Source organism: Acomys russatus, chromosome 4, assembly GCF_903995435.1.
Source record: "Acomys russatus chromosome 4, mAcoRus1.1, whole genome shotgun sequence".
Lineage (NCBI taxonomy): Eukaryota > Metazoa > Chordata > Mammalia > Rodentia > Muridae > Acomys > Acomys russatus.
Window position 1 is genome coordinate 7,496,780 of NC_067140.1, and position 19,953 is coordinate 7,516,732.

Sequence of the window (19,953 nt, forward strand, 5' to 3'; positions counted from 1 at the left end):
TGTCCATAAGTCAGAAAGGCAGAGTGAACGAAGCTGGCTAATGGAGTCTTACCAGGCATCACCTACAACCAACTGACCCCACAGCTAAGGCACAGACTAGGAGAAGCCATGCCCCTGGAGGAGACAGAGTTGGCAGATAAAAGAGAAAGTTTAGTAGGACAGAAGAGAGCAAGAGTGCAGCACCAATGGCTTTAGTGTGACTGGCTGCCTTTGCCACTGTCTGGACAAGCTACATCTTATTTTGTGGATTAAAAAATGTCCATTTCCCCCCTCTTGCCTTTGTTCTTTGCATAGAGCTCTTCAGCCTTTAGAAATGTTGCTGCCTTATGGATAGATTACCCTTCTCTATCCCAGTGCCTGCTCATCACCTCGCTAAACCGTTTAAAAAAAAAAAAAAAGATTTATTTATTATGTATACAGGGTTCTGTCTGCATGTACATCTACACACCAGAAGGGGGCAGCAGATCTCATTGTAGATGGTTCTGAGCCACCATGTGGTTGCTGGGAATTGAACTCAAGACCTTTGGAAGAGCAGTCAGTGCTCTTAACCTCTGAGCCATCTCTCCAGCTCCTCCCTAGACCTCTTAAGCTTGGATATGTGCGTGTATTGTCCCCACTCCGAAAGAGATAGAAAGCTCTACGAAGTCAGGGCTCACATCTGTACCTGTCTTCTGCATGCCCTGCATAAGGGCTCGATAGAGGGAGGGAACAAATGAGTGTGCATGTCATACACCAGGCTCTTCTTATGTGAAACAGTTTCTCTGTGTAGTCCTGGCTGTTCTGGAACTTGCTTCATAGGCCAGGTTGGCCTTGAACTCATGTAGATCTGTCAGTCTCTGCCTCCCAAGTGCAGGAACTAAAGGAGTGTGCCACCATGCCTGTCACCAACTGACACTGTTAATAACTGCAATGTGTATGTAGTGGCCACAAAGAGTGCTCAGAAGGCTGCTAAACAGTGACTAGGCGCTAAAACTGAAGTCTTGCACATCACACGTACCCCGCTCCGGACGCCCGTGGAATGTGGAATGTATGATGCCTTAGGGAGTCTGAAAAAAACGTTCGTCACACAGATCCTGACACTGGTGGTAACATGGTGCCTTCACCCACATCAGTTACACGGCCACTGATGTGGCTAAGGCAGTTGTTCTCCCTCCTGCTCGGGGTGGGGAGAAGTCCCTGTCCCTGTCCCCACTGTCCTTTCACTGAGTCACTCGTGTAGCTCAGTCCTTGTGAATGGGGGCTTTGCCTGGGAACTGCTGACATATGAGAAAGTCAAATTACAGGAAGTACTAGAGCCAGGTGTGGTGGTGCATGCCTGTAATCCCAGCACTCTGGGAGGCAGAGGTAGGTGGATCTCTGAGCTTGAGGCCAGCCTGGTCTACAGAGTGAATCCAGCACTGCCAGGGCTACACAGAGAAACTGTCTTGAAAAACAAACAAACGCCAGGTGTGGTGGTGCATGCCTTTAATTCCAGCACTTGGGAGGCAGAGGCAGGTGCATCGCTGTGAGTTTGAGGCCAGCCTGGTCTAGGACATTCAAGGCTCCACAGAGAAACCCTGTATCCAAAAAACAAACAAAAAAGAAGGAAAGAAACAGAAATAGAAATAAGGGTAAGGCTCAGAAGAACCACCTTAAGTTACTAAATTGCACCCTTCATTAGGGCAACACAGAAATGATAGCCTTCGAAGCACATGGTATTCCTTGCCTTGGAGAGCCGCCAAGCTCCATGCTTTCCAAGGAAGGGGATGCAGCTCTTCTTGTCATCTGAGCTGACACAGAAAGATGTTAAAACTGTCGTCCCACAGGGAAACTCCTCTGTGGGGGAGCAAGCAGATGAGGGAATCTGCTTGCTTATCTTGTCACCACTGACTATAACACATCTCAGACCTGCTACTCTATGCATGATGGGCCACACACTGACCTTCAGGCGGATTTTTAGATTTTTATCTGATGACAAGTGGATGCAGCGCTCCATCACGTCCTTGGCTATCTGGATGTGCATTGGCAGTGGTGGCTCCACATCTGGAGGGGTGTCATTCTCGTCCACCTTGGGAGGGGCTGACTGCTCCTCTGAAATAATGGAATTGGTGACAATGTTTTAGAGAGGTGTCCCACCCAGCTTGACTGCCAGCTTCAGACTCCAGAATAGGACTTAGAAGCTAAGCTGCACAAATCAAAAAGTTTGCCAGGTGTGGTGGCGCACGCCTATAATCTCAAGTGCCTGGGAGGCAGAGGCAGGTGAATATCAGGCTCTGAGGTCAGCCACGGTTACACAGTGAGACCCCATGTCCCTCTCTACCCCATAACCTCACCTTTGAGATACAGCACAGACTCTATGATATGAATTTCTGCAGGGAAGGAAGAATAACAGAAATTGGGAGGGATAGGTAATGAGATAATAGATGATTTGAAAATTTAAGGTCACAGTTCTAACTTGGAGTCCTAACATGGGCAGTGTCCTGGGTGGCCTTTCCTCTGTTTGTTCCTTTCTTTTTGATTCATTCCTTGACCACCGATGGTCAAAGCTCATCATCTCTGCTAGCTTGTAAGATCTTTGGATGACCAGCACCAAAAACTTGAGAGCTGACATTATAGGGCAGCCTGGTGCAATACACAGACGTGAGGCTTGGACCAGGGAACCCCCAAAACCTGTTAATACCTCCTCCCACTGTACATCACCTTACCTGCAGCAAAGGGATAAGGCATGTATATCCATTTGCTGCTTACAGAGTGAGTGAAGAGGACATCACAGTTCTTATCATCTTTCCCTGCCTGAGACCCAGGCCCAATCCCATCCTGTAGGACTTTCCTATCTCTACAGTGGCCCCACTCTGACCTGCTGTGCCATCACCAGCTGTGAGTAAGCATTCCCACTGAGCTGGGCACTGCTTTGGTAACTTTTCTGGGTTCAGATTCCTCTGCTGGAAAACCTGAACCTTCTAACAGACGCTGTACTAATCTCCACTAGAAGCTGAGAAGATACACGGAAATGCATCTGCAGACTGGCTTTCTTAGAGAAAGGGGCCTTAGATGTATAAAGTGCCTTTATGTGGTTAAGCAGAATGCTCTTGCCAAACCTGTTATCAAGACAAACAATCTTATAAAGTCAAGGAAATCAAATGCCCAGGAAAAATGATAATTTCAAGAGTGATAGGGTTAGACTTCTTTTCCTCAGAAGAAGGTCTCCTGTTTGAAATTTGCCTGTTGTTGAGTGCGGTTTCAGGAATGGGAGCCTCTGGTTTTGGAGGAATGTTTGATTCATTCCAGCTGATCCTAGCAGCTATCCACTAGAACCAGACCTCTGTGTGCTTGTGTGTATGTGTAGTTCGTGCATGTAAAGGCTAGAAGTCAAACTTGGGCTTTATTCTTCAAAAGCTGTCCAGTTGTTGCCCTGTGTCATGGAGAGCCATGCATTCCAGCAGTTCATCAATGGGGTAGATGTTGGAATAGACCAATTCAAAATCCTGGATCCGGCCCTGAGAGGTGTCTGAGTTGGTCAGTCCACTGGCTCTCCCACTCTCAGGGACCAGCTCTACCCTGCTGACCTGGTGAGGCACAGGGTCCGCTCTCCCAAGAATTGCAGCTGGTGACGAACATGTTCAGTTTTCCACTCTCATGACCCTGGGGCTAGCTCTCCCACCTGCCATAGATGGTGAGGGATAAGGAAGGGGAGGAGAGCATCTCTCCCTTGTCTGCGCCACCCTTCAGTAGACAAGAGGCAGAGCTGTTTCTCCTGTCCTTATGCTCTTGGGACTGGCTCACCTGCACCACTCAGGGCCGGCTCTATTGCGCTGCCCAGGTGAGGGGCAGGACCAGCTTTCCTGCTCCTCAGGACCAGCTTTCTTGCCCATGCTGCTACACAGCAGACAAGCTGCCAAGTTATGGGGCCAGCTCTCTGATGTTCATACTCTTGAGACTGGCTCACCCAGGGCCGGGCCACCAAGGTCAACTCTGCTGCTCTCATGACCCCATCCGGCCACCTCTCCCACCCACTGCTGGTGGCAAGGCAAGAGGGAGGGGAGAGAGCACTCCTCAGTGAGGTTCCAGTACTGATTGAGTAGCAGAAGCCAGAGGCCCCATACCAGATCAATGAGTCATTGCAATGAACATTTACAAGCAAAGAAGTGTGGACAGAAGGGTTTCCTGTGGGACACACTACAGTTTACACAGTGAGATTCTTTTTTGAGACAGGATTTCTCTGTGTAGCCTTGACTGTTCTGGACTCACTTTGTAGACCAGGCTGGCCTTGAACTCAGTGAGCCACCTGCCCCTGCCTCCCAAGTGCTGGGATTAAAGGTGTGCGCCACCGCCCGCTTCTACCTTATTTTTTGAAATAAGATTTCTCATCTGGTCTGGAGCTCACTGAATAGGCTAGGCTAGCTGGCCAGAGAGCTCAGGGACCTGCCTGTCTTCACATCCTAAGTATTGGGATTATAGGCCTATGCCACCAAGCCAGGCTTTTAAAATTTTTTTAAGGTTATTTGTTTTGTTGTTATTGTTGTTTATTTGTTATGTATACAGTGCACATCAGATCACATTATAGATGGTTGTGAGCCACCATGTGATTGCTAGGAACTGAACTCAAGACCTCTGGAAGAGCAGTCGGTGCTTTTAACCACTGAGCCATCTCTCCGGCCCATCAAGCCAGGCTTTTTATGTGAATTCTGAGGATCAAACCCAGGTCCTCATGGTCGCAGAGCAAACACTTTATTGACTGAATTACATCACCAGTTCCAGAACCAGAGAGCTTAATCACAGAAGAGGTTTATTGATGGGGCTTGAATTTTGGACTGGAATGGCAACTTTGGTCATGAAGGCTGCCCAGTCACCACCCCCACTCCCTGCTCCTTCAGAGCAGCAGGTTTGAGTGAGGTTGGAGTGTGGGTCATAGAAAGGTTTGGGTTGTCCCAGCAAAGACACAGAGAACAAAGCCAGGCAGGTTACAACCAGAGCACTCTGTCTGTGAGAACCAGGTCAGCTGAGAGCCTTGTTTGGATCTGTGCTGCTTCCCACTGCTCAGAAGGAAATCTGTTCATTCACTTTCCTGTTATCCTGGTCCTGTTGGCTCTAGCTCACTAGAACCAGAGCACAGATGGGAAAAATGAAAAAGAAAAAAGAAATCTGCTCACTTCCAACCTTACAAACTAATTTGGGACTCAGTTCGATTTAGGATAGTCCTGGGACCACCAAGCTCATTATGACTTGGCATTTTATATTTGCAGAGGCGATTCTAATAATTTATTAATCCTTCTGTGACCTGAAGCTCCAGATTGAGTTTGTGAATAAAACAAGAGGCCAGAGCTGCTACTGGCTTGAACTCTCTTTTTCCCCTCTCTCATATAAATGGGTTAAAACAACAACAACAACAACAACAAAGCCAACAACACTGCAATCCTTCTCTACCAATAAAGAAAGATGAAACCTATGAATAGACAATGAACCTAAGGAAGGGGGGGAAAAAGCTAGGAAGAAGAATAAAGAAATATGTCCAACTTATATCAATCAAATATATAAAAAGTGAAATAATAAGCCATTTTAAAGTTGTTAACATAGAAAAAAGTGAAACAGGTATTTTTTGCACCCTTGCCATTGTTGGGAAGATGCAGATTGACAGGACTGTCCAGAAGGCAAGCTGGTCAGCATTAAATGATGCTCATACCTTGGACTGAGAAATCCCACTTTCAGGAATTTATAGAGATATGCATGCAGTAGGAAAAGATCACCCACACAGAATCATCCCTTGCCACACTGTTTATCACGATGAGGCTGGAGGCAACCTCAACCTCAGATGGGAAATGGACAGTCTGTAGCTGCCTTTCCAACACCGAATGGATGTGGTACATTTAGACTCTGGTGCAGAGGATACAGGGTAGAGCTCAATGGCACTGAGTCCTAGGCTCAGTCCTCATCCGCACAAAACAAAGACTGGGGCTGCAACCATATATAAAGTTTTGTATTAAAAAGGAATGAGAACACACGCACGCGCGCACACACAGACACACCTGTACGCACAGCACAGTATGAGGTTTGGGACAGTTTTTCTTCCACTTTCTGGAATGATATTTTGTTGTTTTCACAATGACCTGTTTCAAGGAGGAACCAGTGAAACCAAAATAAATAGCAATTACCTTCTTCTGTTACAAGGTCGGAAACATTTCCTTCTGCCACATCCTTCTCTTTGAGGTAGCTCAGCACAAAGTGCTCGATGTCCTCAGCTGTGGTGCTAGCCTCGGGAGCTGCTGCTGGTGCTTGCCTTCCCTCCTCTTCCACACAGCGCTGTGGGAGCTGCCCAGTAGAACTCGAGTCTGGGAACCACTGGGCTGAAAGAAAATGTTATCATGATGACCCTGGTCACAGTGACGGGCAGGAGCGCTTTATAGGTACAACAAACTCTTTGGCAAAGACTGCATAGCTCTCTGAATTACCAAGACACTACTTTCTGGGACCCTACCATCTACCACTCCAGTCAGCAGCCTGATAACTTGCCTTCCAGTGGCTCCATTGTGCAAGGCATTTTCCTACCTCAAAGCCATATATGCTGCTCTCAAATGTTCACAATACTTCCCCCCATCCCTACTTTACATCTGGCTAATTCCAAACCACTTCACACTTTAGAACAATCAGAACTTTCCCAGTAAGGCTGTCCCTTATACAGCACACTGCTTTCCCTTTGCATTTTGTACTGTATTTGTGTGTACTGTTTGGTATGGGAATCTTCACCATGGAACTCTTGACTCTAAAATGCCCACAGCATAGAGTGGGAACTCGAAACATGCAGTGTCCACAACAAGAAGACTGGAGAACAAATACAAATGATGTAACTCTGAGGATAAGATATGCTCCTTATTAGAAGACAGGCTTGGGGCTCAGAGGTTAAGAGCTCTGGCTATTCTTCCAGAAGTCCCGAGTTCAATTCTCAGCAACCACATGGTGGCTTATAACCATCTATAGTGAGATCCTGTGCTCTCTTCTGGCGTGCAGGCAGAACACTGTATAAAATAATAAATAAATCTTTATCATATATACAGTGTTCTGTCTGCATGTACACCTGCAGGCCAGAAGAGGGCATCAGTTCACATTATAGATGGTTGTGAGCCACCATGTAGTTGCTGGGAATTGAACTCAGGACTTCTGGAGGAGCAGTCAGTGCCCTTAACCTCTGAGCCATCTTTCCAGCTCTGAATAATAAATAAATCTTAACAAAAAAAAAAAAAAGAAGGCTTTGCAGAACTGTGAGAATGAGCACTCTCACACAGGACTCTAACAGAAAATGCTTCTAACATGTCACCACAGAATAAATCTGAACCACTCCAGTGGTCTTCAACTGTGCCCTGAGGTACAGTTTCAACTGTGCCCTGAGGATCCCTATGAGGAAACCAGGAGGTCAGGGTGAATGTGGAGTGTCCACCAGGGTCCAAATTCTTTATTCAACTACAGAAGTTCTAATTTCAACCATTCTTGGACATTAAGGCCCTTCAAAATCTTTAATTAAGATTCTGGCAAAACAAACAAAATCAAGCTGGGTATGGTGGTACATACCTTTAATCTCAGCATTTAGGAGGCAGAGGCAGATGGATCTGCGTGAGTTCAAGGCCAGTCTGGTCTACAGAACGAGCTCCAGGACAGCCAAAGCTACACAGAGAAACACTGTCTTGAAAAACAAAACAAAACAAAAAAACATAAACAAAAAAGTCTCCGAATACTTAAAGAATAAAGCAGCGACACCCCAACCCTACAGCTTCTGGTCCAGTGCCCTCCCTTTTGCAGACAGCAAGACAAAGCTGTCACTCTGAGCATCTGCTAATCTCCTTTTCATTAAGGAGCAACTGTGCAGAGCCAGAAGAATGGCAGAAGGAGGTGACAGGTTAGAGCAAATGTGACTATCACAGAGCAAATGCTTGCAATGACAGTTTCCTGGCCACCATCTGGAGGTTCTTACGCATGGAGTTAAGTACCTTTTTAAAATCAATTTTTGAGACAAGGCAGAGACCTGTCTGTTTCTGCCTCCTGAGTGCTGGGAATAAGGGTGTGCTAAGCATGCTTCAATGCCCCGTTCCCAGGTATAAATTAGGCTCTGGGTTCTTTCTAAGGTCCTGGTGCCCAAGTGGTTAAAGCCCAGGCGCAGCATTTTCACTGCTGGGCCCGCACATTCCAGATTACTTCTACTTTCAAAGCTGGTGTCAGAATGGGAAATGCCTTTGCTCACAAATGGGTTTTAAACGCATGAAAAAAGCTCAACCTCACTCTTAATGCAAATTACAACTATAATAAGGTGCTATTTTTCTATTGGATTAGCAAAGATCAAAAGCTCAGTAATAAAGTATGGGTGAGGGTGTGGCAAAATTGGCACTTTTACATCGCTGCTGAAGCTTAAATTGGTACAACTTCTTAGGAGAGCAATTTGATACTCTCAATCAAAAATTTAAATGTAAAGCTCTTTGAACACATGTTGCTTTTAGGAATTTATGCTACTGATATACTGAACGCAAAAGATGGTGCAGCAATTTTTAATTTTTTCTGTAGTAGTGGCAAAGGATGAGAAAAGACCAAAATGCCAATGAAGAAAGATCGGGTTAAGATCAGTACTATGACACAGTGGGGTGCAATGCAGCTGTAAGACCACCACAGCCCTGTGTGCACGGGGCACACTGCCCCAGGGTACAGTGAAACAGGAAAACTTCCTGATTTGTCTTTGTTATGACTGGTTCTGTCCTCGCTGGGGCACCTACCATTTTTTTTTTTTTTCCTCCCAAGACAGGGTTTCTCTGTGTAATCCTGGCTGTCTTGGATGCACTTTGTAGACCAGGCTGGCCTCGAACTCACAGAGATCCGATTGCCTCTGCTTCCTGGAGTGCTGGGATTACAGGTGTGTTCCACTTGTTGCTTTTTAGTCAATGCATACAAAGTGTACATGTACCTGGTTCTTTCATGACTTTTCAGAAATTCTTTGAAAGCAAACTTTCATTCTCATCTTTAAGACAGTATGGTGACAGCAAATAGAAATCTGGCATCAAGTGCTGCTCTAATCTGAGAGTGAGTGGTCACTTCATTACTTACATGAATATATATATATATATATACACTCAAAAGTTATATAATTGGTTGTTTCAAAACTTATGGAAAATCTGTCTCCAATTGTGCTTCACTGCAAGCTAGAAAGCACTAGATCTCATTATAGATGGTTGTGAGCCACCATGTGGTTGCTGGGAATTGAACTCAGGACCTTTGGAAGAACAGACAGTGACAGTGCTCTTAACTTCTGAGCCATCTCTACAGCCCAGTACTTCAATTTTAAAAAGTGCTACATAGGATATTTTGACTTTCTTCCTTCAGATGACCAAAGGCATCAAAAATCTAAGAAAATTCAAATTTCAAAATCCAAATGAGCAGCCAGGGGCGGTGGCTGGGTGTAAGTAATCCCAGCACTTGGGAGGCAGAGGCAGGCAGATTGTTGTGAGTTTGAGGCCAGCCTGGTCTACAAAGTGGGTCCAAGATAGCCAAGGCTACACAGAGAAACCCTGCCTTGAAGAAAAACAAAAACAACCCCCCCAAATCCAAATGAATTATTTTCTGAAAAGACACATTTCCTATGGTTTTAAATTTATTATTTTATGTGTATAAGTGTTGCTTGCATGTATGTGTCTGTGCACCAAGTGTGTACCTGTGCCTGCATTAGTCAGAGGAGGACATCAGATACCCTGGGACTGGAATTACAGATTCTTGTGACCCACCATGTGGGTGCTGGGAGTTGAACTTGGGTTATTTGCAAGAGCGACAAGTGCTCTTAGCCACTGAGGCACCTCTCCAGCTTCCTAAGCCTTTTTATAAAATGTTTAAATTTCAAGCTGAAGTATAATCTACTTCTCCAGTGTAGCAGGGATGGGATAGCTGGCCACAGACGCTGGTCCCCATCCGTGATGTCTAAGTAGTTAGCTGTCTTAACAGGAAGCCCAAGCCAGTCTAGACTAGGCGAGTCTTGCTCACAGCTGCTCTGCCAGTAGCTATTAGCTACAGACAAGTGTTATGGTTGGGCCTGAAATGCCACCCAAAGGCCACACCCCTTAGCTGGTGGCAACTCTAAGAGCTCGGACCGGGGTGGAAGAAATAATCACTGTAGGTATAATACCCCGGGAAAGCTGTCTTCTTACCAGCCCCGCTCTTCTCTCTGCCTCTGTGTCCTGATTGCCATGATTTTCAAACAGCTTTTTTCCACCATGGCCCTTGGCCAACATCCCCAAGAAAGCACAGAACAAGCGGACGTTAAGTTTTAGACCACACACAGATATAAAAACATCATAAGTAAATCAAATCAAATTCTAAGGGTTGTTCACATAACCTGTGGGAAGGCTGAAAAAAGATAACAGAAATAAAAACAAAACCAAAGGCAGACAAATTCTACCATATCAGAAAGTATGTTAAAAAAAACACAGGACTGAAACTTCTGAATAAACCTTCCTTCTTTAGAATGTTTTAGCTTCAGGTACTTTGTCATGATTTTTGAGTGACTGCAGTCAAGACTAAACTCTCTCTTGGCCCATTTGCCCCCTCGGATCACTCCAATTCCCATTTAACCCTGTATTGCTCTCTCTACACTATTTTCTCCAAACACTTCATCTCCATGGGTCGGTCCTTGGGGCACGCACCCCACTTCCCCTCTGCCGATGTGTTCCTAGACTCATAGAAAAAGTGCCACAGCCATGAGCAGCCCAGCAGCCTCCTCCACCTTCAGGTTCAGCCTTAGTCGTACTTCCCAGAGAGGCCCTCCCTGACCGAGCAACCTGGAGTAGCCCATCCCTGTGTCTCCCTTGCATGAAGTTTTCATTTCCTTCAAAGTGCTTATCAGCAGCTCCCTGAGCTTGCTTAATGCTTTCATTACTTGTTTATCGTTTCTCTCTCAGTAGCAGGAAAGCTCCCTGAGTCTGTTTATCGTGTTCAGTGTTGTGTCCTCACTACTTAGTGTAGCGCCTGACATGTAGCCGGCATTCATTATGAGTGAAGAAGGCAATCGCGTTGTTGGCGAATGTTCATGAATGAATGAGCGGACACTGGAAATGTCACCTCAGAGCAGAGCACAGTCCTTGCCCCAGTCACCTCTCTTGAGAAAGGTTCTCATAGATCTTGTCCTTTTAACCTGACAGAATGAGGTCAAGGACCTTCTCTCTGCCTGAGGCGATTAGCAGCACTGGAGATATGATCTTTGGATAAAGGCACCACGATATGGTGACTTGTTTTTTATTTAATGATTAACTGCTCAGTTGAGGGATTTATTTATTGATTAGTCATGGTCTTGTTGTGTACCTCAGGCTGGCCTTGAACTTATGATCCTCCTGCTTGAGTTTCCTGGCAGCTGGGATTACAGGTATAATTTTACCAAGATTGGCTTTTTTTTTCATGGTACAAAATTGTGCTGTGCTAATATCCCTAGCAGGCACCCAACAGGCTCAAAACAGAGATGAGACAATTAAGTCAACTTGTACAATTAAATCGTTAAAAGTAAGTGCTGGTGAGGTGGCTCAGTAGTTAAGAACAGTGGCTGCAGCCAGGTGTGGTGGCGCACGCCTTTAATCCCAGCACTCAGGAGGCAGAGGCAGGCGGATCGCTGTGAGTTCGAGACCAGCCTGGTCTACAAAGCGAGTCCAGAACAGCCAGGGATACACACAGAGAAACCCTGTCTCGAAAAACAAAAACAAAAACAAAACAAAACAAAAAAAAGAACAGTGGCTGCTTTTCCAAAGGACCTGTCCTAGCACCAATATGGCGGTTCACAGATACCTGTAACTCTAGTTCCAGGGGATCTGATGCCCTCTTTTGCTCATTGAGGACATTGCATGCATATGGGCAACCCTCTCCCCCACTAAACGAACAAATCTTAAAAAAAAAAAAAAAAGAAAAAAGAAAAAGAGGTTAAGTTGGGCATAATGGTGCACACCTTTAATCCCAGCACTCAGGAGGCAGACCTCCTAGGCCAGTCTGGTCTACAGAGAGAGTTCCACGTCAAACAGGGCCACACAAAGAAACCCTGCCTCAAAAAGTAAATAAAATAAGACCAAATAAAAGGAAGGACAAAAAGTCAAAGGCTGGAGAGATGGCACAGCAGTTAAGAGTCCTGGCTGTTCTTCCAAGAGGCCCAGGTCTAATTCCCAGCACCCATACAATGGCTCACAAGCAACTAACTGCAGTGCTGGGAGACACGGTGTCCTCTCTGGCCTCTGCAGGCACCGAGCACACATGAGTAGGCATATAAACACATGGAGGCGGAACACTCACATATATCAAATAAAAACAAATGTTTTAAGCTTCTAGATTACTGCTGTCCAGTATGGTCCATGTGGCTACAGAAATGAAACAATTAAAATTTCAATTCCCTGCTGGACATAATGGTTCACATCTATAATTTCAGCACTTGGGAAGCTGAGGCAGGGAGAATGCTGCAAATTCCAAGTTCAGACTGAGTTCTAGGACAGTGTGGGTATGAGTGAGACCCTGCCTTTAAAACAAACAAACAAACAAACATCTCCAAACCAAAATATTCAATTCCCCAGTAGTTTTAGCCACACATGGCTATTGGCTATTGCACTTGGCAAAAGAGACAGAGAATCACCATCATCAGAAAATTCTATTAGAGGGCTGAGGATGGAGCTTGGTGGCAGAACACCTGCTCAGCATATGTAGGCCTTGAGTTCAACTCCCAGAGCCAACCCCAACCCAAAGGAAAGGTCCTATCTGCCACTCTAGCTCCACGTGGCTGAGCACTTTCTGTTGCTCCTGCTCTCCACCAGCACAGATGCTGGCAGCTCTAAGAAGCACCAGTAGTGACGTGGCATACTGGGAAGAATTAACTTGCCACAAATCCAACTTTATCCCTTGTTAATGCTGTGACCCTGGCTGAGCAGGATCTCACTGAGCCTTGGTTTTTCTTATTTGTAAAATAAAAAATGCTGTTTCTGCCTCGTCTGTATGGTTTATATCCCTTACATAGAGCAGGGCTCAATGGATGGCAGAGATATTCAAAGTATAAAAAGTAAACAATGGAGCCCGGTAATCCCCTGTGGGGTTGAAGGGACAACCTTTCCAATGTCCCCCATAGCACATTTAAGAACATGGAATATAATAAGAACAGGAAAACCAGGATCCTGGCTCCTATCTCAACTGGCAAGAAACAAACAAACAAACACAATAGGGCTTTCAATGTACCTAATGCTGCCAGCAGAGCATGCAGAACGCTGACAAAGGAAGCAGCTCTCTTATCATAAAATTGGTCCAGGGTGACCAAGACATCTTGAACCACATCTGCTACCAAAGGAAGTAGGCTAGCATCTGAGTTCTGAAGCATGACTTCCAAGACTTTTGGGGTATGAGGGTGCAGAGCGAGGTGACGCAGATTTAAAGAGATACCATTCACCAAATAGTCTGAATTTTGATTGATCAGGTGCTGTACGGAGTTATAGCCACAAGCATGGCAAATGTCTACCATGGTGCTAGTAGCGACTTGACTAATGAGCAAGGTCTGGTCTCCAGCTTTCTCCAGTACTGGATAGAGAGCTGACATCAAAAGCAAGCGAAAATCTTTTCCTAATGCATAAGCAAACTGGCCAATCCCTTCCAACTGAATGCATATCTGCCAGATGTTACTGTTCATGGAGCAGATAGTGGGACTTGGCTTTGACAAGGCTGGAAAAGATACAACTTGGCAGGGGTTGGCACCAGATGTGATGGCCGGGAGGCCCTGCTGCTTCATCATCACCTCCTCCCCCTCCTCAGTGTCAACACAGGTAACCAAGTACCAGTTTTCTTGGCTTGTATATTCCTCCAATATCGACTTCACAGTCTCTCTTAACTCCTCTGGGCCCGTGCTTGTACACTTGTTATGGATATCTTCTACATCCAGCCCGGCAGCCCCTACAACCAGCTCATTGAGGATCATGGCAGCTTGCTTCCGGTAAACTACAGATGTGTGGTACAGTTCCATAAAGTGGTCCACAAGCAAATACAGGTCCCCATAGTAGCCAAGGAGCTGACAGATCTGCCGCAGGAGCAGGAAGACCCTCTCGTCGGTGAAGCAGCGGAAGTACCTCCTCTGGACTCGGTTCCATGGCTTGCCAGCTGAGGCCTCTGCAGAAGCACTCAGGTTGTCAGAGTTCCAGCGCCGCTCTTCCACCATCTTGACGTCAGCCGCCTCTAGCTCTAGTACTTGGATGAGTGCTCTGGAAAGGCGCTGCACATGGGCCACAGAATTGAGAATCACATGTACTTTGGGGCCCAGCAGTTTTAGATACCCGAGTAACAAGGAAAGGGTAGAGAACTTGCCCTGATCATCTTGTGTGTTCATCAGGCGGGGAAGAGATGTGGCCAGAGAATGCAGGCTTTCTGACAAGATGTCAGCCAGGGCCCGGCTGCCCACCACTACTTTCTGCTCTGCGAGACGCTTTAGCACTGCACTGCACTGGGCCTGGACTTCAGGACTTTCATCATTCACCAGGCCAACTAACACCTTTAAGAGGGGACCTGTGGATTCAACCAGGGACTGACTGCATTTCAAAAGCAGGACCTCCACAAACTGTACCAGCTCCAGCCTCGCCTTCCAGTGCGGGTGAACAGACACACAGTCAATTATCTTTCTAATAAGGATCGCTAACTTGTTGCCAGTACTTTTTACCCAGTCTGCTTCCCTGTGAATCATCAGGGCTGCTACTCTGTGCTCAACTGCCGGCTTCGCTTGGGCCTTTGGGATCCTTGAGAGCTGTTCATCAGCCATGATGAAGCCCACTGTCTTGTAAAAGACCTTCAGGGAAGACACGACAATGCTGTGGCCTTGTTTAAAGTCTCCTGTGATGACTCTGGTCAGTGCAGTTGAAATTCCAGGTAAGAAAGATGCCAACAAGTCCCCTAGCTGCTGCTGCTCCAGTTCATCCAGGGGCTGTGCATGGTCCTGACATTCACACTGAAGGAGGAGAACCTGCAGACACTGTAAGGCAGCGGTTTTAATCTGTTTTGACTTTTCCTGCTCTGCCAAGCCCAATAGTAAAGACACGGCAAATCCTAAACGAGGCAGAATGGAGGGCTCATAAAAAGTCAGAATGATGTCCCTGTAAGCCGAGTGCATTAAGGTGCTAAGTCCCTGGATCACAGCCAATTTCAACTCCTCTGACACAGCTGCGGGTTTCTGGGAGTGGGGAGAGTACAGACAGGCTGAAAGTTCTGAGAAGAGTTCCTGGAGAAGCTCTTGCTCTCTCACACATGTTGAAGAGAGAATGAAGGTGAGGCACTCTACCACGCTCTGGATCAGGCGCTCTCTTTTGGGCCCTGGGGTCTTCAGGGCAAATCGCAAGGGGAAGAGGACGTACTGCTGTAGTTCCTGAAGGGCAGTATCACTTACAGCTTGTAACTGTGTCTGCAGATGTTCCACATTCTCTACTGTCTGGGTCTTTGTGAGCTGAACACAGACTGGACGCAGGACGCCAAAGGCCTCCTCAGGAGTGTCAAACACCGCCATTACACGACCACCTTCCCCTCATGAAGGAAACATCCTGCAGGCTAGAGGAGGGAAGCGTCTCAGTAAAAAAGGTCAAGCTCAGAGCAAATATAAAATAAAGGTCCACTTATCCACCCATCCACCCACCATTTATGGGGCTCTGCATGCCAGCCACTGCAAAGGGGAGCAAGGGAACCGCAAAGAACTGATTCCTACTCTTGGAGTCTCTCTAGTTTAGTGAGGGATGTAAGCATACACTACAGTCTCTAGGGATTAGGATAGACTTAAATTTAGGTACTAAGTGAGCAGGGAGGAGGCACATCCTAGGGAAAGCCAGAGTTTCACAATAGCATGCCTGAACCATGACCTGGGGGCAAATGCATAAGGTTCTGGGCTGCTGTAAAATAGTCTTGGTGTACAGGTTGGTGAATTTTCATGTATGTACAGACCTACCCAGAGCAAGCAGAGAATGTTTCTAGCACCTGAGAAGGCTTTCTCATGGCCTTTACAACTGATTCCTCTTTCCTCTGCCACTCTGACTTCTCTCTTACCTGTTCTTGTCACTGAGAGGTTATAAGTAAGTGCGTGCGTGTGTGTGTGTGTGTGTGTGTGTGTGTGTTGGGAGACTATGATCAACATTATGTGGATGGTAATCTGGAGGAAGGATCAGAGCTGGGTGAGACTGACTGACAGCAACACAAAAGGAAGAAGGGTGTACCCAGTGAGAAAGAAAACGAGGAACACAGACATCATGGGGGAAGAGATTTCAGCAACACAGAAAGTTGGATGGCCCGCAGGAAAGCAAAGGAGACAGGTTTAGAGGCAATGAAAAGGCTGAGCAGCTTAATGCCTGAAAGCTTTTCTTTTCTGTGAGGAGAAATTCAAATTCAGAGAATGACAGTGAACAAAAAAGAGGATAACACAGAGCTTGAAGAGAGAAATAAAAGTCTCAAACATACCCTTTGGGAAAACAGAGCATGTTGGGAAGACAGAAAACTATGATGCAAGGGTCTAAGGATTCAGCTGAAGCTAGAGACTATAAATGTGTAACAATGTAAAAATGCTGGCATTGGGTGGAGTGATCACCCTTTGCTGAATTAGTGATCATCCGGTGTGGTACGCTTGCTCGTCTCTCCTTGGCATGAGTGAGTACCCCTAAATCCAGTGTCCACACAGGCTGGCAGGCCAGAGGAGCATGGTGTGTGTATGGGCCAAGACTGGCCATTGCAGAGAGCCGTGCTGGATTGTGCCTTCCAACCAAGAGAGGGCTCCAGTGCACGATCAGATACTCAGGAGACTCTGACCTCTGGAGTTCCATAGACTGTGAGGAAGGGCACTTTGAGCATCTGTGGCTCCTATGAAGCCAAGGACAGGATTCTAAGCTTCTTCATCTAGATCAGAGAAATGCCAAGTGTGGATGCCACAAGCTTGGCTGAAGACCAGTGACACCCACCTGGGTACTGGCTTATACACTGACTATCTGGTCACTGGATTAATGAGTAGGAAAGGAAGCCTACTGTTTAGGGACCCTGCAGTCAGAGACAGGAGATCCATTCCACACTCCTGGAGGTGGTGAATCTTACCTGTAGCAGACCACCACTAGAGGAAGAGAATTTAAATAAAAAGACCACTTCAAGAAGTTCAAATACACAACAAAAGATATTTCTTAGCATTAAAAATATGACTTCCCATGCCCCAAAAGTCCACTTGATAAAATAATAATGAATGCATGATGGGTAACTGCTGAGACCCAGTGAGAGGCCTGGAAGGTCAAGCAGAGCTAGCTAACCCTGAGCACGGGGCTCTGGGGATAAGGTGCTTGCTGTGCAGTTAGAACGACCTCAGTTCAATCCTCTGAGAGTCTACATGAAAAAAGCCAGGTGTGGTGGCATGCATTTGGGGCGGTAGAAACAGGATTTCTGGGACTGGCTGACCAGGCTGTCTAGCCTACTTAGTGAGCTGTAGCTCCTAATGAAAGCTTCTGTCTAAACCAAACAAAACAAGGTGGATGGTCCCTGAAGAATGAAGCACAAGGCTACTACCTCTGCCTCCATGCACTTGTGAACCCACATGCATGAGCATCTCTCCCCACGTACACACAACCATAAACATATACATACACAAATAGAAAACCAAACAAAAACATAATAGAGAGCTAAGGCAGGACGAGGAATGAAAAAAGAAAACAATGGAATTTTTTTTCTTTTAGTGTGGAAACTTTTCTTCAAGTATATAGCATCTTTTTAAATTTACCTTGGCAGTTTCAGGAAAATAACTAGGAGGCTGAGAGTCCCTTAGGGTAGCAGATCTCAGGTTCAGACTGTGTACAGACACAGGCTCAATGAAACAGAATGACATGGCATGCTCAGAAAGGCTTTCCTTTGTCATTTATGACCCTTGCTCAAGCTAGAAACCTTGGGATTTCTGCTTTCTTCATTTTCCTCTTAGTCCTACCATTCCTCTGATTTCACCACTTCACTCTATCAATGCCTCCTTAAACCAAGGAAGATGTTCACCACTTCACTCTATCAATGCCTCCTTAACCAAGGAAGATGCCCACAAACTTCATGTTGGAGCAGCTGCAACAGCCCCCACCGCGTGCCTGCGCTCTGGTCCCGTGAGCTGGCCCTTCTTGAATCCATACTTCAAACTGACACTACAGTAATCTTTCAAGACCAAAATCTCGCCCCTCTTCTCCAGGCTTGACTTCCTCTTAGTGCGCGCCACAGCCACAAGCTTCTACCAAGCCCTGCAGTTTGCCAGGGTTCTGTTCACTGTGTGAACCTCACTGCTCGGTGCCGCCACCATACACAGTTATAAAACTTGCCACTTTCTAAACAGATGTACGACTCCGTATTTCTCCTTCTTTGCTACCATGTCTAGCACATACTACAGTACCAAGAGGCTATATTTGAGCATGTGCATCTTTCTAGTTTAGACCAGGGCTCTGGGGAGCAAGGGCAATCCTATACCTAGAAGTAAGAAAAGCCCCTTGTAGTGAAATTTTGATTTCTTTAAAAAACACAGAAACAAAGCCAGGTGTGGTGGTACATGCCTATAATTCCAGCACTTGGGGAGGCAAAGGCAGGCAAATCTCTGTGAGTTTGAAGCCAGCCTGGTCTACAAAGTGAGTCCAGGACACCCAAGGATACACAGAGAAACCCTGTCTCAAACAACCAAACCCAGCCAGGTGTTGGTGGTGCACACCTTTAATCCCAGCACTCGGGAGGCAGAGGCAGGTGGATTGCTGTGAGTTTTAGGCCAGCCTGGTCCAGGAAAGTTAAGGCTACACAGAGAAACCCTCTCTCGAAAAACAAAACAAAACAACAACAACAAAAAAACCCCAAACAGACCCCCCAAAACAAACACCCCCAAACCAAACCAAACAAAAACAAAAACACCCATAGAAGCACATTATAAGAGCATGTTTTTGTGTTAGTCCCAGGTGTGGGATGTGGCGTTACTTCATAGCAGCTGACTATGATTTGCCTCATGCACTGGAAGGGGCACACTTTTGCCAGCTACAGATAGTTTCTGTGCCTATGATGCTTGGCATTCTGGGGAGCATGCTAGGGCTCCAAGACGCAGGGTTGTTGTTTGAGGCATGTTAAGTAATCTTGTGCAAAGAAGAAACAACAAGAAGAAATTAGATATCCTGATGGCAAAGATCAAACTTGCCCCAAGGAGCTCGACACCCCTAACCAGCAGGAAGTAGTCAAATACCTCACTCCTTACCCTCTATCCTTTTTTCTCTCCTATCTACTGTTAGGGGGTTGAAAGGGTGGAAGAAACAAGAACCTACAAAGTAACAAAACCCTGGTTACAACCCCTGGCAGACATTCAACAGCGCTACAGATCCTTACAAATCCTGATCTCAAGTAGGTAGAGGGAAAGCAGGGCATGGCAGACTAATACTCTGGCGGATACCTGAAAAGCCACATGAGAGAGAGAGAGAGAGAGAGAGAGAGAGAGAGAGAGAGAGAGAGAGAGAGAGATCCCGACTAGGTACACCTTGGGAGGTCCTGCACAGAGTAGAGCTGTCATTGGAGAAAGAGACAACACAATGGCCTCCTGAGGCTAGAGAGACAAACCTAATCTGGAGAAACTTCAAAATACAAGATTTTGGAAAGAAGGCTGCTGCTGCTAAGCTGAAACCAAGAGATATTTTGGTGCTCTTTAAAGGTAGAATAACAAAACTGGAGGTTTGCCCTCAAACTTTAAACACCTGGTTGGTGACTTGCTCGTCCCTCTTTAAACTCAGTCTGGCTCCTGTTTATGATGAAGGTAAGAGCAGAAAGGCAGAGACCTCTGCGATGATGATAATATAGGAAGCACTAGCGGTCTTTTTATATACTCTCTAACATACGAGACACGCTTCTGAACACGTGAAGGAACAAGACAATGTAACAGGAAAGACAGTAAGAGCAGACCCTCAGACAACCTGAACAGCCCAGGTCTTTAAAAAACAAGATTAGCCAGGC

The 19,953-nt window shown here is 46.2% G+C and overlaps 1 protein-coding gene across 1 annotated transcript in view; it reads right to left on the reverse strand.

Annotated features, from left to right (window-relative positions):
- The window catches only part of Tti1 (TELO2 interacting protein 1), a 59,316-nt gene that overhangs the window by 15,523 nt on the left and 23,840 nt on the right, over window positions 1-19,953 (reverse strand). The window contains exons 2-4 of the mRNA XM_051143683.1: window positions 13,195-15,534; window positions 6,129-6,320; window positions 1,922-2,070 (exon numbers count right to left, since the gene is read on the reverse strand). Of these exons, the coding sequence (XP_050999640.1) occupies window positions 1,922-2,070; window positions 6,129-6,320; window positions 13,195-15,493 (2,640 nt within the window). The 5' untranslated portion in view covers window positions 15,494-15,534. The remainder of the gene's footprint in view (window positions 1-1,921; window positions 2,071-6,128; window positions 6,321-13,194; window positions 15,535-19,953) is intronic.